The sequence below is a fragment of the Pinus tabuliformis genome, chromosome 4_2, assembly GCF_031772625.1.
Source record: "Pinus tabuliformis cultivar Carrire ecotype Pingquan chromosome 4_2, CPIR1, whole genome shotgun sequence".
Classification (NCBI taxonomy): Eukaryota; Viridiplantae; Streptophyta; class Pinopsida; order Pinales; family Pinaceae; genus Pinus; species Pinus tabuliformis.
This window is the reverse complement of record NC_142304.1, coordinates 517,620,473-517,636,626: the sequence shown is the minus strand read 5'-3', so window position 1 is coordinate 517,636,626 and position 16,154 is coordinate 517,620,473. Positions and strand designations below refer to the sequence as shown.

The window sequence follows — 16,154 nt, the reverse complement described above, 5'->3', positions numbered from 1 at the left end:
AAGCTTTTGATCGAGTTAGCTGGCTCTACATCAAAATGCTTCTCATTCACCTTGGCTTCCCGCATGCTTTCACCACCTGGATCATGTCATGGATCACTACTCCAACTTTCAGTGTTCTCATCAATGGATCAACCTCTCATTTCTTTCATGTTGAAAGGGGACTCAGACAGGGTTGCCCCCTCTCCCCCTTACTCTTCCTGATTGTCATGGAAGGTCTCAGCCGACTCCTTGCACAGGCAAAGAGGGAAGGCAGACTTTGTGGACTCAAAATAAATGATCTATGTTATCTCACTCACCTTCTTTTTGTGGATGATGTCCTCATTTTTCTCGATGGTAGTATCAGAGACTCAGCCTCTTTCTCCAATGTTCTTTCCCTTTTCTCTAAGGCTACTGGTATGCTGGCTAACCATGGGAAATCCACTATTACTTTAGCCCACACATCCATCCATGAGTCTCGATTTGCTCAGCAACACTTTCCATACTGTATTCTTCCACTCGACCATGGTTTTAAATATCTGGGATTTTTGATCAAACCCCTCGGCCAAAAAATTGCAGACTGGATCTAGCTGGTCATCAAGTTGGAAAAAAGGCTCACAAACTGGTGCCATAGATTCTTATCCAGAGCAGGTCGACTAGTGCTTATCAAATCAGTTTTGGAGGCCACACCTGTTTTTTGGATGGCATTGGCATGGATCCCCAGGAAAATCCTTTCCCGTCTACAACATATTTGCAACAGATACCTATGGAATGGACAACAAGATAAGAAGATATTCGCTTGGGTCAGATGGAATAAGATTTCCTTGCCCAAAAAATGGGGAGGTTGGGGATTAAAGGACTTAGCTCTGTTTGCCCAAGCACTAGCAACAAAAATGGGTTGGACTCTGCTAACTGGACAGAACCTCTGGACCTCTGTCACTTATCATAAATACATTTGGCCTCTACAGATCATGGATTGGGTGCGTCTGCCTAGCTGGCCGAGGACAGGTATATCATTTGTTTGGAAGGCCCTTCTCCACTCCCTACCTATCATTCGTAACAATCTGGCCTGGAGGATAAATGATGGAACAAAAGCGCGCATCGGACTGGATCCCTAGACTGGGGGGGGAGGTAGGTTCCATCTGCTGAGAGATTTAATTCTGCATCTAAACCAGCAAGATATCAGTGTTATAGCTCACATTGCAGATCAAAGGAATTCCACCATTTTCACTCAAAGTTGGAAATCTGTCCATCAGCTCAACATCCCTCCTCAATGGCACCAATCGTGGCATGACTACACAACAGCTTTGAGTGAATCTCACATCAGGATTAAGGAGGGACCTGACGAACTCGTTTGGTGTCTTGTGGAGAATGGAGTATACACTCCAAAGGCCGGTTACCTCGGACTGATATCTAACAGACAGCCAGAGCAGGCTCACGATTGGTGGCAGAGCATTTGGAAGTTAAGCTCCCCTCCGAGAACCAAACTCTTCTTCTGGTGCGTGCTCAACAACAAGGTCCCCACGGGGGAATCCTTATCTCACCGTGCCCTTCACGGACCACACTGGTGTGTCCTCTGTAAAAAATCATCTGAAACAACAGAACATCTCTTTCTTAATTGTGAATCATTGATCAACCTCTGGCAGACTGTCTCCTCTTTGATTCAACTGTCTAGCAGATGGGAGGGGGAGAACATTAACCATGCCTGGGAAAGCTGGTGTAGTGCGCATCGTGGATCAAAGCAGATCTGTCTCCCTCTCCTCATATGCTGGAACATCTGGCTGACTCGAAATCGAATAATATTTGATGAAGCCATAGCTAGATGGCAGAATATCACCGCCAAGATCATCTCATCTTATCACAAACTGCCTGATCCCATCAGATCTCGCCCTAGGAGACCACTTGCTCCTGCCCCCATTGACAAAAATACACCTTGGGCATTTTTTGATGGTGCTGCACAGAACCAAGGATGTGGGGGAGGATTCATACTGTACATATCTGAACAACATCATTTTAAGGTTAAGATGGGGCTTGGAGAAGGGACAAATAATTTTGCAGAACTTATCACCCTTCGCCATTTGCTGCACTTTTCACTTGGCCATGAATGCATCGATCTACAAATTTATGGAGACTCAAAAATTATTGTAAATTGGTTCAATGACATTACTGCTTGCCATGCACACACTCTCAGTAATATTTTGGATGAAGTGAACATTTTCAAAGCACAATTTAATTCCATCTCTTGTCATCATATTTACAGGGAACATAACTGCAGTGCTGATAGGCTTTCCAAGGAGGCCACGCTACTACCCAGAGGCCAGTGGATGATACAAGAACAAAGGGGTACAAATGAGTACCAATACTATCACAGGCCATATATTGATCAGACATATCATAGGGCGGAGAGACCCTAATCCTATTTTTGGAACTTGCTCAGACTATACATTGTATATATTTCAGTATGTTTTTCATTTACAGACTTTATAGTAAGGACATCGCCCTGCGTGGTGAATGTATTTTGTAGATATCAGATAGATACACCTGCACCATTTTTTGGATAAACAAAGCTCCATTTTTTATTGATACACACCTAGATGGCCAAGGGCCAATGATGCATATGCTGCAAAGCATCTACTACATGTAATTTTTCAAAAATAATGAAAGATTACGATTTTTCCAGGGGAAAAATACACACACACGCATATATATATATATATATATATATATATATATATATATATATATATATATATATATATATATATATATATATATATATTAAAACATGCTTTTGATATAATAACAAGGGCTACATAGTAGCTAGTACCAACGACTTAGCTTAAATATAACTTAATTAAACAAAAAAATAATAAAGGCAAATAATTCATCACAAAAATAAAACAATTAATATTATATTAACATATATACACTTTAATATATATATATATATATATATATATATATATATATATATATATATATATATATATAAGTTATCTTAAATTGAAGATAGGGAGAAAAACTATAATTCATGAAGATGAAAATAATAAGAAAATGAAAAAAAATCAAAATAAAAAGGAAATAAATCTATTTTATTATTATTAATTAATAGAAGTAGAAGTTACTAAAGAGCCCATAATAAGACCTCAACCAATCACTTTACAAATAAATAAATTTAAATAATAATTAAAAATAACAAAAAAATGTATTCATTTCTAAATTCAGGCTTGTGTGATCCATATTACATTAAGAAGAGTCTTTTCGGTAGAAATCACATAGGAGAAAGCTAGTGTGGTTCATCATGAGGGACCAGATGAAGATGTTGATCACGGCACAAGCTTAAATAGATTGCGACATAGAGACCAAAAGATCATATAACGACTAGTTTATGAAAATTAATATTTTAATAATGATAATATTCCTATAATGGCTACTAGTTTAAGAATAATAATAGTTTAATAATGATTATTAAGATCAAATAATATTCCTATAATGACTAGTTTAACAATAATAATATTATATTTTATAATAATAATTAAAAGAAAATAAAATATTAATATTAACATTAATTAATAAAGATAAAAAAATGTAAACATTAATAAGAAACAAACAATCCAAGTAAAAAAAAATAGGAGTCAAGATGTGATTGAGTCAAGATCCTATACCAAAAATAATAATTAAAAGAGACTAAAATTAAAACAAAGCAATCAAAAGGGAGGGTAAATATATATATATATATATATATATATATATATATATAATGGCTAGTTTATGAAAAATAATATTTTAATAATGATTATTAAGATCAATAATATTCCTATAACGACTAGTTTAAGAATAATAATATTATAATTTATGATATATATATATATATATATATATATGAGAGAACCAAAAACATAAACAATAATAAGAAACAAACAATCCAAGTCAACCAAAGATAGAGAACAAAGTTATATATATATATATATATATATATATATAGAGAGAGAGAGAGAGAGAGAGAGAGAGAGAGAGACCTCATTAATGAGTCAAGATCCTATAACAAAAATAATAATTAAATGAGACTAAAATTAAAACAAAGCAATCAAAAGGGAGAGAATTTTATTTATTTATTTATTTATTTTTAAGTGAGAAAACAGATCAAAAGAATATTAAGATTAAATGCAAATACCTATATACAAAAAAAATAGAAACGTCAAACCTTAAAAAACAAAACAATCCGCAAACAAAAACAAACTAGGAAGAGGACAAGGACCCAACTTCTGCTAATATTCCAACCATCGTTTCTATTTAAATTATTGGATCTTTTTTCGATTTCCAAGGCCTCACTGAATTTACGATAATGGAAATAACTAACCTTGACAATGTCATGGGCTTCCTCAATGCAGATGTAATGCCTAGATTTTTCTACATGTTCTGCCAAAGCAGAGGAACGAGTCTTGCCATGTTTGATGTCAGTTGCATGCTCACGAATATTTTGATTAATCGACCGACTAGTCTCACCAATGTAGGGTGTCCCACAAGAGCAACGGATAACATAAACACCTTTCGTATTTTTGGGGTCCACAGGGTCTTTAACGGATCTTGGGGAGCTTCAGATTGTATTTAGAGGCATAAAGGTTGAAGGAACTTTATGCTTCTTTAGGATCCTCACAATTTGTTCGTAGTTCCTTGGATAAAAGGGAGATGAACCTAAAAAAAATGATGCTTGGTTTCTTTCTTAGCCTTAGGACCTTTTTCAACTTTGAGGAAAGCCTTAGTACAATAGTGTCTACTACACACCCACACACACACATATATCTATCTATCTATAATAATTTTACCTTCCCTTTTGATTGCTTTGTTTTAATTTTAGTTTCCTTTAATTATTATTTTTGTTATAAGATCTTGACTCATTAATGAGGTTGTGACTCCTATTTATTTATTTTATTTTTATTTTTTGACTATGTTCCCTGTATTTGTTTGACTTGGATTGTTTGTTTCTTATTAATGTTTATGTCTCTGGATCTTTCTTAATTAATACTATTAATACTGTTATTATTTTTAATTATTATTATAAATTATAAATTATTATTCTTAAACTAACCATTATAGGAATATTATTTGATCTTAATAATCATTATTAAAGTATTAATTCTAAGTCGTTATATGATCTTTTGGTCTCTACATCACCCTTTATTTAAGCCTATGTTATGATATGCATTTTCATAAGGTCTTGATGATGAACCACACTAGATAGTTCAAAACGTGTCGGCAAAATTTTCTCCTATGTGTTTTCTACTGAAAAGACTCTTCTTAATTGAATTCATGTTAAACTATGGATAAGCACCAAATTTTTTTTGTCAAAGGCAAATTAATATACAATTCAAACTAAAACTCAATGTCGTAAGTCATTTTAAATTGAAAATATGGAGGAAAAAGAAATTAGTGACTAAGAGAAATAGAAGTTACTAAAGAGCCCATAATAAGTCTTCAACCAATCATTTTACAAATAAATAAATTTAAATAATAATAATGATAAATAAAAAAAATGAATTCTCAATGTTAAACTATGGATAAGCGGCATAAATTTTTGGTCAAAAATCAAAGCAAAAATGAATGTGTAATACCATGTCTAAAAAGGTATAATAAGCATATACCCATTATTATATATATACATTTTTTTATTATTGATATACATTTATATAATATTTGGTATTGAGTGATTCATTCTACTATTTAATTTATTTTTGTCCTTCCATTATCCTTTATTAATTTTTATTTAATATTATATATATGAGTAGAAAAATGGAAAAGAACTAGAAAAAATGGAAAATAACTATTATTAATTATTAATATTTATCTCCTTATATAATATTTAATATTAAAAATCAGTATTATATATATGAACATAAAAAATTATCTTTCCATATGTACATAATCAAGCAAGGACTATAATAATCATTGTTGATTTTGTATTAGTTGTGTTTTGATTATAAATATTTACTTATTCACTAATGTAAAACATTAAGCGCGCACACACACACATATGTAATATATTAACATTTTATTTTTTAATTATTTTCTTGATGTAAATAATTTATTTATTTTGTTGATCAAAAAAGCATTTTTATATTATCAACATAGTAAACTAGAGTACAAAAATTGACTTCACGGCTCCCTTGGCTTCAAGTAAACCAAAGGTGAATGCGAGGGGAGCTAGAGAATGCAAGCTAGGGCTATAAATAGCGAACGAAGGGGTTTGGGGTAGGCAACTACTTGGAAGCAAGCAGGGAGGATCTATTACCCAGCTTTATGGCAACTACTTCCGAGTAGGTTTCTTCTCACAGCCGGGGTCACCAAAGCCCAGTCATCCACCCATCCATATAGGGATTATAGCCATCCTACTGCACTGCCTTAGATCTCCCCAGTAATCAGCCAGCATAGAGGCATACATAATTCTTCTCCAGCTGTCTGTCCGTCTGTATCGGTGAAGATTTCTGGTTCAATGGCCAAAGTGTGATCTATTAGCCCATAAGTAAGTACTGTGGCGAAGCGGCTGTTGCTCACCTAGCACGATCATACGAGGTAACAATTCACCCAGCATGATCATCCAGGGTGAACAAGAATTGGGGATCTGATGCAGGCGAAATTCCCGTCAATAGCTGAGATGCTTAGTCTGCTCTCTCTTCCTTTATGGGGGGGGTCTGGCAGCCCTTGATTCATGAGTGAGCAAAAAATGGAGGAGGAAAGAGGCCTTGGTGAACCATCACAATTAACCATACAACCATTATTGTCGATAGGTTAACTAGACTTACACAGAAAAAAAGGCGGCAAAAAAGACAGAGAATCTAAGAACATCATATCACAGAGGATGGCGAGGAGAAAGCCCAGGAGGAACTACTGGAAAGCCATCTCACTCATGCATATGAAAGTCAATGTGCTCTACTTGAGCCTCCAAGTCACGCAGACAGTCGCTGAGGTGTCGTTGGTTCCATCGAATGCTCTCGATATACTCTAAAGTCTCATTGAGGTTGAATTGAATATCGTTCATGTATGCCACCAATTCGTCCTTATTTTCATAACGATGCTCTCTTAGAATGTCCAAATTGGCCTGGACTCCTCTTAGTTGTTAAACAATCGTTTCTAGCATGGTTGGTGCCTCCACTATGCTTGGAGAATGAGCGCGAGCATGGGAAACATCACCCACTGATTCCCCGTTGACCGAATCCTTTGACACCGAGCTAAGGTCATTGGCTAGGCGCCCGATAGGGCTGTGCTACCCACCTCTGCGACAGGGATGGCCATGCTGACTAGGCATGGTTGTCGACACCCAAGAATTGCTTACCTGAGTTGTAGAAGAGAACCCAGCCACCCAAGAAGAATTTACCACCAGAACTCACTCGAACAAATGTGAACTTTACCACAACCACCACACATGCCTTCACAATCTTGCCCAAGCCAGACCTCCCACTGAGTCTTACTTGCCAACACCCTTCCAGAAACCTTGACCGACTTAACCCCACCAGTAGCCCACAACCATAACAGAGGAGGCCCAACAACAATTCTCAGACCAAAGTCATGCAACAACAAACCCAACACCACAAGAGATATAAATAGGTAAAGGCTAACCAAAGTTGTGAAATCTAGTCGACAAATGGTTCCTCAACCAACCTAGTGAATTTTCCCTGTGATACACAACAAAAACAAGAACCACCACAGATCTTGGTTTCCCTCAAGAAAATTCGATTCAAAATAAGCTTCCATGTGAGAAATTTCCCATAGACCAAACCACTCACTCAAAAGAACGAGCAGCAACGTCACAATATTAGTCACCTCCGTAAAAAAACATTCAGAAAGATACCAAAACCAAGAACACCAAATTATACTAGCCACCTTTTTTGCTTGGATGGAGGATTAATGGGTCCAACAAAATCTAGAGCCCATTTATCAAAAGGTTTTATTAATACCTGTGGTGATAGGGGAATCTCATCCAATTGGATAGGCCTACCCATCCTTTGACAACTATCACATTTTTTGACATATTCCTCGACATCCTTGAAAAGGGAAGGCCAATAATATCCCAAAAGAAGTACTTTATATGTATTTCGTATGTCAGAAAATTTCCCTCCACAAGGCTCATCATGACATGCTTTCAGTATCTCAGGTGCTTCATCTTTGCAAACACATATTCTAATGACCAGATCAATTGTTGTTCGGTATAATTCTACCTCCTCGGCCTCCACCAATTAGTGGTCTTTCTTCTTTGTTATGAACCTCTCATTCTCCTTCTGCCATTGTTTATTCTTCAAATCTTATGTAAGGTTCTTCAATTGCATTGTCTTCCTTTGGTTCCTCTATCAAAGGTTCTTCATGAAAGGTTTCTTCTTCCTCTTCGTCTACTTCCTCAATAGGTACTTGTAACTCTTGTCCAATGAGTTGTTCACTTGTTGAAGAAAGTAAGAAAACTCCTTCAACTGTAGATGTAGGTTCTTCTATCACTACTTCTATAGATGAAGTCTGTAGAAATATGAAATGGAAGGGACCAATTTGGCCCTCTTAAAATAGGTGCCTCATAAATTTTATGTTTCAACAATTCAAAATTTTTTCGATAATCAAATTTCTAATGAAATTCACAATATTTAGTGAGTAATTTGAAAAGTGGTGAAGCAAGATTTGTGAATTTTTCTATAAACCTTCTGTAGTAAGACGTGAATCCAAGAAAACTTCAAACATCCCTTTTACATGTTGGTATTGAAAATTTGGAGATGACTTCAACTTTTGATGAATCCACTTTGATTTCGGAACCTCAAATATGATGACCCAAAATAATTCCTTCATTAAACATCATAAATAAATTTTCATTACTTAATGAAAGATTAGCTTGTTTACACCTAAGGACTTTTTCCATTTTTTGTAGCTTCTTTAAAAGTATCCCCATAAACAGTAAAATCATCCATATAAACTTGTACATAATCACGACCAAGTTAGAAAAGATACCAAATACCACTCTTTGGAATGTAGTAGGTGCATTGCATAAACCAAAGGGAGGTACTATATAAGCATATGTACCCCGTGGACATGTAAAAGTTGTCTTATCTTGATCATCAGGTGCAGGTTGAATCTAGTTGTATCTGCTGAAACCATCAAGAAAAGAGAAATATTTCTTCCCTGCTAGTGTATCTGATACTTGATCAATAAAAAGTAATGGAAAATGATATTTTAGAGTTTCTTTGTTTAATTCTTTATAATCTATGCATAATCTCGATTTTCCATTTTTCTTCAACACAATAACCACGGGTGAAACCCATTGGCTATCTGAAATTGGATAAATAAAATTCACATTGAGCAATTTCTGTAATTCTTCTTTAACAATCTCCCTCGGATTAGGATTCATCCTTCCCTATGGTTGTCTTATAGGTATGGAATTCTCTTGTATGTAAATATGATGTGTAGATGTATTTGGAATGATTATTTTCATGTCAGTACATTCCCATGCAAATGCAGAGGAATGTTTTTTTTTTTTTTTTTTAACTGAAACGGTTGTATTTTATTGAGAATTCCAGGTTGGGCAAAGCCTAATCAACCAAATTACAATTCATGGGTTTACATGAGCGCCTCTCCCGGTTAAGGGATGATTGCCATTTCCAAAGCTCCTGCGTTTATGCTGATCATTTCACTTTGCTGAGTGCAGCCTGTGTTTGCCAGTCTGTCCGCTTCCTTGTTTAAATCTCTGAGGATATGAAATGTTTGCACCGAGGAGAAGTCCTTCAGAATTCTGTTCACTCTTGAGAGCTGTTTATTTAACAGAGGATCCTTTAACCATTCCTTGTTTCTTAATGCCTTTATCAGCAGTTCTGAGTCCCCACAAATAATGATTTCTCTTTGGTTTTCTTTTCTGGCTAATTGGCAGGCTTTTAAGAGACCAAGAACTTCTGCCTGGTTGTTGGTTTTCGTTCCTAGTCCCCAACTGAAATCTTCTTTTTCTCCATTCGGATAGTAAATTACCCCTCCTGCTCCTGATGTGCCTGGATTGCCTTTTGAAGCGCCGTCAAAGAAGATAGTACACTTTCCCTGGGATTTCCACCACTGCTGAAATCTATCCTCGGATTCTCGGATCTGCCATCTTTCCTTGTGGGTTGGCCGAGTGATTGCTGACGGTCTGGTAATGAATGAGAAACCGTCCAGCCAGGCCTTTTCCTCTGTTCGAAGGGAATTGTCATCTTTGACTGAAGAATAATTCAGGGTTTCAAGAAGGAGTTTCTTTGCCTGTTCTGCCACTTTTTCTACTGATATTTCATTTTGGTTGAAGATAATTTCGTTCCGGGCAAGCCAGAGCTTCCAGCATACGTATTTTGGAGCAGCAATCCATATCTTGTACCATAGAGATTTGCCAGCAATATTATGTGGGTAACTGGCTTTCCAAGTGGTGAACATTTCTGCTATCGTACAGTGAGCTGAGGGTCTCACATTTAATCCAGTCAGAAAACTATTCCAAGCCTTCTTGGCATACTCACAATTAATAAACAAGTGATCTGTGGTTTCCAGTGCATTTTTGCATAGAACACATCGGTGGGGACCTGCTATGTTTCTCTTGCATAGGTTTTCTCCGGTTAAGATTTTATTATGGAACAGAGTCCAAAAGAAAAAGTTAATCTTAGGAATGCTAAAACTGTCCCATACCTGCTTCCATACTTCTTTCGGATGTGGCGAGTTCTTTTTACTTTGCATTTGTAGATATCCTTGCCTTGCTGTGTACACACCCGTCTTCCCCCATCCCCAGGTGTCTTCTTCATCTCTATGAACTGGAGCGAAGTCTGTAATCGCCTTTTTAAGGGCGTGAAGCTGTGTGGTGAGGTGCGCTGGTGCCTTGGGGAAATTCCAGCGTTGCCACTCTCCTCTGTTGTCCCATCCAGCGATGTCTTCAATCTTACGGATTCCTTTTGACTGTAGCCATAATCTTATCTCTGCAATTTCACTGTTATCTTTGAGGGGAGGGTGTCCCATGACTCTGTCTTTCCATAACAGAGTGTTCTTGCCGTTCCCAGGAATTTTGTACAGGTAAGTTTTGAAAAATTCGATACCTTTGCTGCATAACTTCCAGGCTTGCGTTCCTTTAGGGGCTTTCTCCGGAATGAAGGTTCTGATTGACTGATGTTTGAAGTATTTGTGTTTTAATATCAGGCTGACAGGGTGACTAGGCTCATCGAGCAGCTGCCACAGTAATTTGCATCCCAGCACTACATTTGCTAGAAGAGGATCTCGTATTTGGAGTCCTCCTTCCTCCATAGGTCTTTTCGCTGTTTCCCAATTTATCAGATGGAATCTATTGTCATTTCCTCGCCCTCCATTCCACAGGAAATTTCGCATAAGACTGGAGATCTGATCTGAGATTTGCTTTGGAGCTAGCATTAAGGAGGCCTGGAACGTTGGAAGTGCCGAGAGTACAGCTCTAATGAGCGTGAGTTTACCTCCTGTGGTGAGCCAATAACCCCCCCATCCTGCGATCTTTTTCTTAAATTTGGAAATCACCTCTTCCCACAGTTGGTTCCTGTTGGATCCCTTTGTTATTGGAAGACCCAAATATTTGAATTTGTCCCAATCTGCGTATCCATTGAAGCCCAGGTTGCTGGCAATTCTGTTGATGGTCTGCTGATCTGTGTTCCACCCATAGACAACACTTTTCCTTTCACTGATTAACGCTCCAGAGATGCTGCAGAACTTTTTGAGAATGATCTTGAAGGAGTTCGCAATTTGTGGTGATGCGCCCCCAAGCAACAGTGAGTCATCCGCAAACAACGCGTGGTTCAATGGGTCGATTTCTTTCACAATCTTGATTCCAGGGAGATTACCATTTTGTTTTTCCAAAGATAATTTTCTGCTCAGAGAGTCTGCCATTAGTATGTAAAGAAATGGTGACAAAGGGCAGCCCTGCCTCAGTCCCCTGGTGGCTAAGAAGAAATCTGCTGGTCTGCCGTTTACCATTGGGGCTATCCAGATCTTTTCTAGACATGCTTTGATTAGATTTATAAACTCTTGATTGAAACCAAAGGCTGTAAGGACCCTGTACAGAAAGGAGCGATTAACTCTATCAAAAGCATTACACATGTCCAATTTTATAAGCATACCTTGTTCCTTGCGTGAATGGCTCGAGTGCAAAGCTTCTTGGACTTGGATAACATTATCCAGGATGTGTCTTCCTTTCACAAATCCCCCCTGAGCTGGAGAAATGAGCTTTTGCAAGAGAGGCTTGATTCTGCTCGCCAGAAGTTTGGACACTATCTTATAGGACGCATTGCATAGAGATATCGGCCTGTACCTGTCAAAAGATCTTGGATTTGTCTCCTTAGGAATTAAGGCAAGAAAGGTTGAGTTGATTCCGCCCCCAATCCTTGCCTTTCTCATGAATCCACGTATCATTCTGAGGAGATCTGGTTTGACTAATGTCCAGCAGATTCTATAGAAATGGATTGTAAAACCATCGGGTCCTGGCGCTTTATCAGGCTCCATAGACCACACAATATTGGATACTTCTTCTTCCGTTACTGAGCTCATGAGGTTTTCATTATCCTCCGTACTGATTAGCTTTGGAATGTTAGCGAGGAACTCTAGTGTGTCTTCCTCACTCCCCTCTTTTTCTGCTGTAAGTAGAGTTTGGAAGTGATTTACAGCAGCTTCCTTGATTTGGGCGAATCCTTTGCAAACCTGTCCATTTGATAATGTGATTTCTGCTATATGGTTTCGGCTGAGTCGAGCCCTAAACTGTTTATGGAAGTATGTGGTATTTCTGTCCCCAGCTTTAAGCCACAGGCTGCGAGACTTTAGACGCCAGTACTCTTCCTCGTTTCTAAAAGAACAATATGTTTTCCTTTGTGCAATTTTTTCTTGGTCTAGGTCCAAGGAATGGATGTCTTTCTCTTCCAAATCAAATTGTATTTCTTCCAGCTGTGTGACTGCCTCTTTCCTCTGACTGATGGGAGTTTTCATAGGTTTCTTTATCCACTCTTTAAGAGCCTTCTTTGTATTTTTTATTTTTTGCTCCCAAACATAGCTTGGGGAGCCTGAGACTTCTGTGCTCCAAGCTGCTTGCACTGTTTCCATGAATCCCTCTCTTTCCGCCCAGAGAGGACTGAAGCGAAAGGGGAGGGGTCCTAGATCCTCTTCATCTTTCAGGCAGAGGAGGACAGGTTTGTGATCCGAGCTGAGCTTTGGAAGGATCTTATTGATGACTATTCTTTTTCCCATCATTATAGAGCTGCTGACGAGGAATCTATCCAACCTTGCTGCAATATGATTTTCTCCTGTTCTGTTATTGGTCCATGTATATTTTCCTTTAACAGGCTTGAAGTCTACTAATTCTCTCTGTAATATTATGTTCTCCACTATGGTAAGAAAAGGGTCTCTTGAGTAAGTCCCTCCTCTCTTCTCTTTAGGATCAAGGATGATATTCAGATCGCCTCCTATAATTATGTTCCTGGGATTGTTGTGATCTAAAAACTCTGATAGCGTCTTCCAGCACTCTCTCTTTTCCTCGTAGTGAACAGGAACATACATATTAAACAAGTCTATGCTGAGATTGCTTGCTATATGCCGTAGTTCTGTATATATCCAATGCTGGGTCTCGAATGATCTTTCTAGAGAGAAAGAATTTTTTGCCCAGAATGTTCCTATTCCTCCAGCCGTGCCTCTTGCACTCACAACCTTTCCAGAGTCGAATTTCCATTTGGTGTTACAGGTACTTAGAAGGATCTCTCCTTCTACTTTTGTTTCTTGGAGCATGAGGATGTCTGTGGGTTCCATTTTCAAAAGATCTTTTATGGCTTCTGCTTTTGTGGGATTCCCCAAACCCCTGCAGTTCCAAGAGATCAGCTGCATCATTTACCACTTATAGGGGTAGGCCCTCCTCCTTTGGGGGCCCTAGGCCTGATATTCCTCCCAAGTGTCATTTCTATGGTGGCTTGACTGCCTAGGGTTTTTTGCCTTTCTGACTCCTCTTCTCTGTTTTCCTTGTTTGTTCTTCGTCCAGCCTTTTTTGCTGGCCTTTCAAATGTTTCCTCATCTGATGAGCCCATGTTCTCTGTGGTTTTCTTCTTTTGTTTGATAATATCTGCATAGGAAGGGGAGGAAATATTGCCTGGGTTAGGGATTGAGTTATTACCTGGATCTATGGTGTCGATATTCTCCGCCTGAGGTGGATCTTCATTCTCTGCCTCTGGAGGATCTGAAGGCGGCGTGAGAATTTCAAAGGGGTTTTTGTCCCCCTCATTGCTGTTTGTGTCTCTGCTTCCGGTGTTTTGATTGCTTGTACTTCCATTTCCTACTTTATTCTCTGTCTCTTTGGCCTTATTTTTGTTGCTCTGTCTGCTGCTTGTTGGTTTCTTTGCCTGTTTCCATTGTTCTCCCTTTTCCTTCTCTGTTGTCTCCTCGTTTCTCTTTTTGCAGTATCTTGCAAAGTGCCCGTACTCATGACAGTGTCGGCACTTGAAAGGCAGCTGTTCGTAGTCGAGCTCTTGGATATGTGTCCAGTCTGCCACCGATAGCTGTATTGCTTCGGGTAATCCTATTTCCAGGTCAACCTCCACGCAGATCCGAGCGCAGGAGAATTGATCCTTCCTTGGGGCCTGATCTATGTATCTCCCTAGTGACTCCAGCAATGAAGGGGAAGATGCGGGAGGTGCACCCAGACAGGAACAACCTTGGGAACATCTTGTGCTGGATCGAAATCTGGAGACCATTTGTTCAAGTAGAGGCCTTGAGGGCCCATGAAGTATGGCCCATTTCTGAAGATCAGGCTTCTGTCCTCTGCATTTTCAAACAAGAAGACGAAGAACCCTTTGCCTACGAAGTGGCTCTTTATTCCTTCGTTAACCAGTGGTAACCAGTTTCTTTTAACCCATTCTTCGACTGCTCTCGGGGATGGCCACAGTCCGGTAAACTGGCCAATGAGGCCTCTTTCTGCAAGATTCAGTGCTGATCTACAGGTTTCCTCCACTGGCAAGGTCACCTTGGGGATACTGTCCAGTTTTTTAACAAACTTTTGCTGTGGGCCCGTGGGTTGGCGTTTCCCTGCAGCAACTACCAGAGATTTGAAAGCTTTGAGCTCCGGAGGTAAGGGTGGAGGGGCCGCAGGGCCACCTCCAGACTCCATGGGGGAGGTCGCGTGAGGGTTCAGACAACGCGGCTAGGGTTGCAGCAGCGCAACGATATGACATACAATAATATGAGTATATTTTTCACAAAATCCTTAAATGCAGAGGAATGTTTCTACAACATCTTAATCAATTATTTCTTTTGAAATTCGTCCAAGTTATTGTTGATATTTAATGTTTTTCCTCGATTAATTTCTACCAAAGAATTGCCAAATTTTTTCATTGAGTTTAATGATATTTTGAATTATCAAGATGGAAAGTATTCAATACCACAATCTTCTTGAAAATTTTGTTCTAACATATGCACACAATAATTGTGTTCACAATATGAAGAAAAATCATGGCTATTCATTAAATTCATTAATTGACCTTCCTTATCATTCAGTGAGATAGTTAGAATTGGTTGAATGTCTTCATAATCTTCATCGTCCTCTTCAATCCATTCTTCATTCTCTATTTAAATTATTTCTATGCTGGTGGATATAATGTGAACTTTTTAGTGGTATTTCCATAAGAAATAAACATATCTCCATATATACAACTAATAAATGCATCGATTGTGGCTAACCATGGCCTACCAAGAATCAATGGATGACCTCGTGGATTAGTTTTGGGAGTTAATATCATAAAATAAACATGATACTCTTATGAATCTATGGATATTGATACAACCTCTAATATATCCTCTAGTTTGATAACAATTTTGTCTGCTAATTGTAATAGAGTAGGAGTATATTGAAGATTAACTAATTTTAATATATCCATAGTATTCCTAGTAATGACATTTATCGCTGCACCTAAATTAATCAATGTGTTTGTAATTTAAATATTATTGATGTGGGTCTTTACAATGGGACTTCTTGGATCTAATTATTTTTCAACTATTGTTTTTCCCATCATAATATTTGCCATTTTTCCTATGAGTTGCACTTTTTGTATTTCTTTTCTTTTTCTTTTAGGTTTTCTAATACACAACTCCTTTATTGTTTTTGTAAAAATAGGAATTTCCTTTATTGCTTTAAGCAAAGGGATTTTAATGCAAATAAT

The 16,154-nt window shown here is 38.0% G+C and overlaps 1 protein-coding gene across 1 annotated transcript; it reads right to left on the bottom strand.

The window, feature by feature from the left end:
* Positions 1–9,585: 9,585 nt before the first annotated feature.
* Positions 9,586–15,106, bottom strand: LOC149170258 (uncharacterized). The gene is made up of 3 exons (XM_089425490.1): positions 14,639–15,106; positions 13,939–14,498; positions 9,586–13,807 (listed from the first exon to the last, which is right to left on the bottom strand). Exons 1-3 carry the CDS (start codon positions 15,104–15,106, stop codon positions 9,586–9,588), a joined length of 5,250 nt encoding a protein of 1,749 aa, XP_089281616.1.
* Positions 15,107–16,154: the final 1,048 nt, after the last annotated feature.

Bases quoted from the DNA above. Each gene is read 5' to 3' on its own strand.
- LOC149170258 (XM_089425490.1), bottom strand. From the start codon at position 15,106: ATGGAGTCTGGAGGTGGCCCTGCGGCCCCTCCACCCTTACCTCCGGAG. The intron at 14,499-14,638 runs GTGCACCTCCCG...GAAGCAATACAG, and splicing joins CCAAGGTTGTTCCTGTCTGG to CTATCGGTGGCAGACTGGAC. The intron at 13,808-13,938 runs GCAAAAAACCCT...TTGGAACTGCAG, and splicing joins AGAGAAGAGGAGTCAGAAAG to GGGTTTGGGGAATCCCACAA.